This window comes from Symphodus melops, assembly GCF_947650265.1.
Source record: "Symphodus melops genome assembly, chromosome: 5".
Classification (NCBI taxonomy): Eukaryota; Metazoa; Chordata; class Actinopteri; order Labriformes; family Labridae; genus Symphodus; species Symphodus melops.
This window is the reverse complement of record NC_136695.1, coordinates 18,818,584-18,827,238: the sequence shown is the minus strand read 5'-3', so window position 1 is coordinate 18,827,238 and position 8,655 is coordinate 18,818,584. Positions and strand designations below refer to the sequence as shown.

General features: G+C 39.7%; 1 protein-coding gene across 1 annotated transcript; it reads left to right on the top strand.

Moving 5' to 3' along the window:
* Window positions 1-240: 240 nt before the first annotated feature.
* Window positions 241-4,102, top strand: slc50a1 (solute carrier family 50 member 1). The gene is made up of 6 exons (XM_079344419.1): window positions 241-515; window positions 730-807; window positions 893-1,016; window positions 1,229-1,390; window positions 2,853-2,972; window positions 3,095-4,102. The coding sequence occupies exons 1-6, from the start codon at window positions 448-450 to the stop codon at window positions 3,200-3,202; spliced, it is 660 nt and encodes a 219-aa protein (XP_079200545.1). The 5' UTR covers window positions 241-447; the 3' UTR covers window positions 3,203-4,102.
* Window positions 4,103-8,655: the final 4,553 nt, after the last annotated feature.

Below are 8,655 nucleotides of genomic sequence, written 5' to 3'. Positions count from 1 at the left end.
TCTATGGATTCCAACTACTGACCTTAAACTTGAGAACTAGTCTAATCTATGGATTGACATAAAAACAATACATACATGAAATTTTTTTTTTAACATTTTTATAATGCAGCTACACAATTCATTTGACTTATTTCGACTCCAAGTTATGCCTGGTCTAAACTGTTTTCACTCCCGCTCTTAACGTGATGATGTAACGCGCTCCGTCCGCTATCGTTTCAACAACCTATTGGAGCCGAGCTTCCCCACCCTTTTCAACCCGTAGCCAATCAGCACACAGAAACATTGTGCTTACTGATTGCAAACACGGAAATGAAGTGAGAGGAGGAGGACGTCATTACGTACTTTATTTATCTTTAAGTCAATACAATTAAAGCATCCTCGATTAAAGGACACGTTGCACATATAGTACAAACCACCAGTAATCTGCTTTATATTTCTTCTCTTTCTATGGATTCTTTGCAGCTTCTGTCATGGACCTGCATCGTGTTTACAGTCGGGATGTTCTCGACTGGACTGTAAGTTTTAATGTTCAGTTATTGATGTTAATATTTAAAGTGTGTAGTAAACATGAAGGCAGCGCAGTAATTTCCGGGAATGTTTTTACTTTGCACCCTTTGCATCTGTTACCGTCTCAGCTGCAGGAATGTTGTATTGTCAATGAATGCACAAACCAAGGGGCATATGGATGCATGTTATTCGCTTGTTTACTTGTTTATCGTTTTTTTTTAGGACCGATCTGATGAAGATGCGAGAAAACAAAAGTGCAGACAATATCCAGTTTCTACCTTTTCTCACCACGTGTCTTAAGTGAGTTGCGTGTGTGTGTGGTTAATCCTTTCTCTCTGGTTCTTTTTTGACTTCTGTTTTCTCTAATGCCTTGTTGTTTCCACAGTAACCTTGGCTGGTTGTATTATGGTGTTCTGAAGACCGATCAGACAATCATCCTGGTCAATGTCATTGGAGCCTTGCTGCAGATCTTTTACATCATCATATATCTTCACTACACGAAACAGAAGGTCAGCTGAGGCCCCAGATGTTGACTCTGACTATATTTGAACAAGTGGTTTGACCATCAGTTTTTCTGTGCCTGTGCGTGTGTGCGCGCGTGTGCGTGCGTGCGTGCGTGCGTGCGTGCGTGCGTGCGTGTGTGTGTGCGTGTGTGTGTGCGTGTGTGTGTGAGTGTGTGTGTGTGTGTGTGTGTGTGTGTGTGTGTGTGTGTGTATTTCAGAGGCTGGTGATGTCCCAGACATTAGCTGCAGGTGTGGTGCTGACCTGCGGTTGGTTCTACTTCACCACTTATCTTCCTGAGGGAGAAACCCGACTGAGCCAGCTTGGTCTCATCTGCAGCGTGGTCACTGTCAGCATGTACATGTCCCCTCTCACAGACCTGGTACATGCACTAAACACACTACATACAGACAACATAAACAGAGCCAGATGAACTGGATTATTAGCTAACGTGAAGACAAAATGTGGTCCATTCTGTTAAAGTTAGGGAGAAATTATGTGAGACTATTATTATTATCAATTCATACTTCTATAATAAATAGGTAAGCTTTATTTATTCATCGGCCGACAGATAATTAAGAATCAAAAAGTGTGTCAATAACAATTTGCTGGTCCTTGACTTTCAAATGTAAAGATTTGAAGTCTTTCTGTTTTATAGTACAGTATGTGGTCCAAACCTAAACATACTAGTTGCACCCCTACTTTATATCAAACTAATATTTAATAGACATAAAATGAAACTATTTGGGTTTTGAAGATATTTAGTTTATCCACATGCTGTTTTTCACAATGTGTTTGTCTGGGGAGGATGAGTATTGACATTAATAAGTTCTTTGCTCAACTCAAAGTGTAAATCATGGCTGTGTTTCGACCCGTTCAATGGCAGCTGATAGCTTTTCAAAGTGCTGCATTAACATAGTGAGGTCCATTATCTCAAGAGTGCTGAAATGTGATGTTCGGAGCACTCATGATAAAATGGACGAATATGCACAAGAGGTTTATTGATCATTTTATTTATTCAGGTAAATTATACATTTAAAACCGCAGGTTCAGTTTTGCAGAGAGTGATTCCTAAGCACTAAGGATGTTAAGCTGTTGCTGTGTTCTTTTGTCCACATCATTGTGCAAGCTTCACTTTAACACTAAATGAAATCCATACAAGTATAAACAGAACATTTAGTTTTCCCTTCTGACCATGCACAACACTGCACGCACAGCATCTGTTCAGCACCGTATCTCCTCCTGTCTTTCCTCACGTGCATATATCTGCTAACGGAAGAATTAAAACCCTGCTTCTTTCTATTTCCTTTTGTCTCTATGTGTCATCTTGTTGCTCCGTCTACTATCCTGTTTGTCTCCTTCCCTCCATCTGCCTCACGGCTCTGAATGACCCCCAGTCTGCCATTTCCTGCCTTTCTTTTTCTCATCTGTCTTCCTGTTATTCCCTGACTCATCCCCCCCAGTTACATTCTGTTTTTGCTCCTTACAGTTATTAAGACTGTATGTTCACATATCTCATTGAAACTCAACACTTAAGGAGTAAATGTCAATCCAATCCATTGTGACTTTTTTAATTGCATTTGTACAAGTTTGTTGAGCTAAGTTTTGGTTTTACCTCTGAATAATTGCTTTTCTGACAGTAAGATTGAAGTGTTGGCTGGTTTACAATTTGTCTGATCATCTAACATCTCAGATTTCTGACTTGTATAAAGTTTTTACTGACTTTGTTTTTTCAGCAAATACTTTGGTTAGATTGAGCAATGCTCGACAACAACAAGTTCATACAGTCTTACAAACCCAAGGGAACTTGAGAGACAGTTGTTGCTCTGTCTCCTCTATTGTAGGTAGATATAGTGCGTAGTGGTGACGTGCAGCGCCTGTCCTTTCCTCTGACTGTAGCCACCTTCTTCACTTCCACCTCCTGGGTCCTCTATGGCCTACAGCTGGACGATTACTTTATTGTGGTAAGACCTAGCAAAATATGCCCCCAATCAACACAGACACAACATTGTTTCTTGATTCAAATGCATGCCAGTGTCCTTAATGCTTTTATTCTTTTATTTCTTCCTGTCTGTGTTCATTCCAGGTTCCAAACATGCCTGGAATCTTCACCAGCCTCATCAGATTGTATCTGTTTCGAAGATTTGCGTCTGTCAGTCAAAGCACACCTTCCTATAAGTCTATGCAGATATGAAGATATAAGGGAGCGATGACTGACTTCACAGAGGGCTGCAGTGAAGCTCTGCCATCACTCGTCTTGTTTATTCTATTAGACAGACAAGGCAGACTTGCAGTGGAAAAACAAACTGGATGACACCACTGAAGAAGACAGACTTGTTTTTTTAGGGAGGTAAATCAGTTACTAGTTTGGGAGGAGACAACATGATTGAGCTCTGCATTCGTTTCTGCGGTTTACGGTAAAATATCTTCACTCAATGACCTTAAAGTGCCTTCTGTTGGATCATGTTGGCCATTAAAGAACAATGGCCAACATGCCGGCAGATTATCTTTTTACAATCAAGTGAAGTATGTTGAATCTTCTTCACTTTGTACTAGCCAAAGATTGTTTCTGGAGATGTTACTTGTGGCTGCTATTTTGAAATCAAATATATATCCTCTGGTCTCTTGTACCGATATGTGGAGTAATGTAGTTTAGAGATTCATACATGTCTCATTGTCCCGGTGAGGCAATGATCATAGTCCTTGACAGTTTGTACTAATGTATATCTTGGTGCAGACAGAATATTGAGTCAGTGGCACTTAATGATTATTATTGATAAAGGTTTTCAATATGTTTTATGTCCTTTTGATACAGAGTATTTATGTGGGCTCGTGTTCATTGTCCAATATTGTCTTCTTATTCTGTAATTGCTATTTTTATAAGCTCTTGGGACGATATATTTAAAGATTAACAGTTTAACAAGAAAGAATGTTTACTTTTCAGTTTGCTGGTGTTAATGGTTGAAGGGATCATCTTTTGTCCTCTTTATTGTCTGTAATAAAGACATATGTTATGCAATTTAAACAGCTGTAAGCTTTGTAAGTATGTAAGGTCTTTTTATGTGAAATGTAAATACAGTTTTTCCTGAACTAACGAAGACTGTTATTTATCTAACTGCTTGTTAGTCTTTGAACATGGTGGACACGAAAGATGCTTTTGCTTTGCATAGGAGAGAAAGCTGCACTTGACACTTTGAAGTGGGAAGATTTGTGCTGCAGTGTGGAGCGTTTTGTTTTGGACGCAGTAATGAGCTTACATGCAGATGTGTAAAGATAAGTTGGTGAGTGTGTGTGTTTGATTGGGGTGATTGTGCATGAAGAGACAAAAGCCTGTTTGATGGTGCAGCAGAGTGAAAGACCTTGTTTGTGTGAGTGTGTTGATACAGAGAGGGCAGTGGTGGGAAAGGCCATGCCAGAGGTTCTCATCCCAAGTGTGTGTTTGTATGTGTGTGTGTTTCATCGTTCTCTCTTCCTGAGCTCAAAGTGCCTTCCCCTTACAGAAAACATAGACACAAAACAGCATTGTGCTGGAGCTGAATGTAATGTAGAAAATGTAGAGGACTGAAGGAGGGAGATAAATGAGCTAAAGTTAAAAGAGTAAACCAAGAAAGAAAAGGCTGACTCTTTTTAGTGCAAGAGATGAGAAGGGAAATTTTACAAGCAAGGCTGAGCAGTGAAACTGGGAAAAAAAACTGAAACCATTTGAAATAATAGACCTAGCTGCTTCTTTAAGTGTTGATTTAACATGGCAATAAGTAATATAACATTTGTGCTAACAACTAGCTGTATAGGTAGCATACACTAATGTTTGAGCTAAATATGAACAGCATGCTAACATGCTCAGAGTTTATATGCTAGCATGCTCTTTTGCTTGTTTACTGTCTCCATTCAACTTGTTAGCATGAAAAACCAACCATAGGCTAATAGTAAAGCTCTTTAGCTTATTATATTGTTTGTCAGAATACATATTAGGACATTTCTAATTTAGATCTGATAATAAAAGTATACAAGACTGTCATGAAGTGAATACAAGAAGTTAGATGATAAGGCACAAGCTAGTAACTCCTTCACAAAGATAAATTGTTCAAACAAGATAATAAATTGTGAACACAAGACAAACAATAACGTTGGGTCTTCAGGGCCACTGTAGAATACAGTGCATCCTGAAACAAACTTCATGGCTATTCAAAATTTGTTTAGGCTTTTCCCTCTTAACCCCTACCCAATGGAAACGCTACGGCCTAAAAGTCACCAAAGGGAACGTGTGTTATCTGGGAAACCGTTAATGTCAGTGCACTCTATCCCATTCGAAACAATAGATGTTTAGATATTTACTGGAGAAGGGAACATTTTACCTTGCTGAACTCTAACGAACAAATCAGTAGTCCTCATCCTATGGGGACCTGAATGTGTACACAATTACACACTAATCCAGCATAAGCACAGCTGAAGATGTGAACAGGGGAAGAGAAAACGGAAAGGTTGAAAAGATTAAAAATATTGGAATACATAACGGGACAAGAAGGGATATCTCTGGATTGGAAAGGTGAAAGTTTATTTGAATAATTGTGAATGAATGCCAAATTGTGAAAAAAAAAGAAAAAAAATAGTGCAAATCCATGAGACTGCTCATCCTGAGGGAGATCTAAATCCAAATGAAACTTCATGGCTATTCAAACAGTTGTTCAGGCTTTTCCCTGAAATATAAGCCATGTTCTGATAAACAACAAAGACAAAGATAAGATATGGCCTAGAGAATAGAAATGCGTCATTTATAAAACGGAGGTTTGGGAGAAAGAAAAATGAATACATGATGAGTCCCAGACGAGATAAGGAATTATTAGGTGTTGTCTCTGGTGAAAAGAGACATTTAGGTTGGAGGGACAATACATGGAGTCGGATAGACTGGCTGCACACACCCCTCATTATAAACTGTGGCTTTAATGTGAAGAGACGTGTTAAATCAAAGGGCAGCTTCTTATGCTGATGTGGACACGTCTTTGGTCCACAGCCAAATAGTAACTGTTTTGTACATGATTATGTGTAGAAGTGGGGGTGTTGAGGGAGGACAATCAGCTGAACAATGAGTACATCTCACAAACAGGATCCCTCTGTTTCCTGTAGTAGAGACGGTCTCCTTAAACAACATCCACACACACACACACACACACACACACACACACACACACACACACACACACACACACACACACACACACACACACACACACACACACACACACACAGACTCTTGCACACATCCTTTTAAACAGAACATATACAGATTGTCTGTAGTTTGTTGTCTCGTACACAGACACTCCCACACTTCACTCCCCACAAACACTATGTGTGTGTTCAGATGTCTATTTTCGTCATTATGGGCAAATCCTGATCTATGGGTTTTGTTTCCCCCCAGTAATTACACACAACAAAGTCTCTGCTAACATGCAGTCTGCAGCCTTACAGCGTGCACACTCAGCATATAAACAGACACACAGCACACTGGGGGGCAGTCAGCAGCTTGTGCACCTTCTACCATCAGTAAAAGCACACCTGTCCCAGCTGCTGTTTTGAAGAGAAGAGGAGGGAGAGAAGGAATGTGCTTCTCTCAGTTTTCCTGTCAGACCCTGACCCTCTCAACCATCTCTGGTGCTCCCCTCCTTTGACTTGTTTATCTAATTATTCCCATGATCCTATTGTTCCTCTTCTCCACCCCCCCCTCTCTCTGCCTCTCTCTCTCTCTCTCTCTCACACACACACACACACACACACACACACACACAGTCATTTAATTTCTTTGTTTCTCTTTCTCCTTCTGGTTTTGTTTGCTGTTTCCTAATATTTTTCCACATCTTTTGCTCAGTTTTCAGTTTCACCTTTCTTCTTTCAATACTCAAACAGAACTGCCCCATTACCACTTTTTCTATCCCCATTGTGACTCCAATTCCTGACTTGAACGTATGATGCTGAACACCCCTCCTAAACCAGCAGGGTTAGAGAATTAGACGTTAATGGTGGAAAAACCATTGGAGACATTTTGCTAACTTTGACTGACATTATAGTCTGTGCTTACAGTTTATAATCAGATGATAATGTACCTAAAATTACCTTTTGGAGAACTAACACATTATCGTAATGGGGCATTGGCACTGGCATAATATACCCAATAATACCATTTTAAGTCAGCCTAAGTCATGCCTTTCCATAAATGTGCCTGAATCTATAATAATTATTGCATCATCTTTCACAGATAATGGTTTCAGTAACCATATCAGTATGTCTATTGAAACAACTACAGTCTTAAATACTTGGTTGTCCCTCCTCTCATGTCTCTGAAATCCTCACACATGGTTCATTGCCATGTTTAGTACACTCCGATCTTCTGCTGTGATAATCAGGTCTGCCTTGCAAAACTGTCATCTAAGATTTATCTATATTTTATAAGCAAAACCTCAGAAAAAAAACAAAAACACTTGTAGCTCTTTTGACATGCAGCAGATTTCAGACTTGAATGCTACACATCGAGTCTGCAATTAACATTTACACAGAAGCCATCTGCCATAGCCTTTTATCACCATGCATGTATATGCATGCACTCCCCTGTTTGTAAATCCAGTTGCTGCTGTAGGTATTTACGGGGGGAACCATGTGCAGAGAGCAGCAAGTGCATCTTCTATTCCCAGCTTTACTAGCTTTGTTTTGTTTTTATTATCAGCACTTTTCTCCTCAGAGGCTGCAGGTTGCACAGCTGAGGGGCTCACACAAGAACATGCATACATCGTAGGAAAACACATGAAATACACCTTTTTTTTCCATACACACAATACATTGCACATACAAAAATGTGTCTCCCTTGCGTTTTCACTGGAACCAGTTGGTGTTGTAAGACCTTTTCTGTTTACCTCCACCACTGAAATAGATTTACAAGCAGCCCTCCGGTGTTTCCTTAGGGTTATGGTGTTCACTTCGTCCTGTCTCAGTCTCAGACTTGTTTTGTCCCTCCTCCTTCCTCTTATCACTCGTCCCCCGGCTTCTGCTGCCCGTCAGATTGAAAACAGTGCGTGAAATTATATGTGGACAGCTAGTCATTAAGCTGTCAGAGGACAACCTAAGGACCAAAAACACTGTCAGCATGGACGAACATTCACATTTCACCTCTCATATATGAAATCATTTGTCAGGTGTGCTTCTGTTTTACCTGCAAAACTGGGAAAAAAAAGATTCAGTAGCTGTACTTATCACAACATGATGAACAAACAGCTTTACGTGTGTCAGACATAAAGTTTAATTTCAATACTGTCAATAGGTATTGTTGTGGCAATAATACTGCCACATTTTACATAAAACATTATACTCACAAAAACTCTTTGTTCTTATTAACATATAATGAACCATTCTTTTTTGTAAATCCAATAACACAAAAGAGCAGGTTCTAACTGTGAAGAAAGCAACTCCACATCAATCTAAGTACGGCAGGTGGTGCAGTATTCAGTGTTAATGTTTTTCCTGTCTAAAATGATACACACTCGTCCATAAATACTCAGTATGAGCCCGAGGAGCTTTGTTCCTGTCTTAGCATGCTTTCTCACTTGGGCATCCATCCAGAACATACACATGTGGCAGACTTGTGCATATGTGTATACGTGT

Coding starts and splice junctions, on each gene's coding strand:
- slc50a1 (XM_079344419.1), top strand. CDS start 448: ATGGATTCTTTGCAGCTTCTGTCATGGACCTGCATCGTGTTTACAGTC. Junction 516..729: donor GGGATGTTCTCGACTGGACT/GTAAGTTTTAAT, acceptor GTTTTTTTTTAG/GACCGATCTGATGAAGATGC. Junction 1,391..2,852: donor TGTCCCCTCTCACAGACCTG/GTACATGCACTA, acceptor CCTCTATTGTAG/GTAGATATAGTGCGTAGTGG.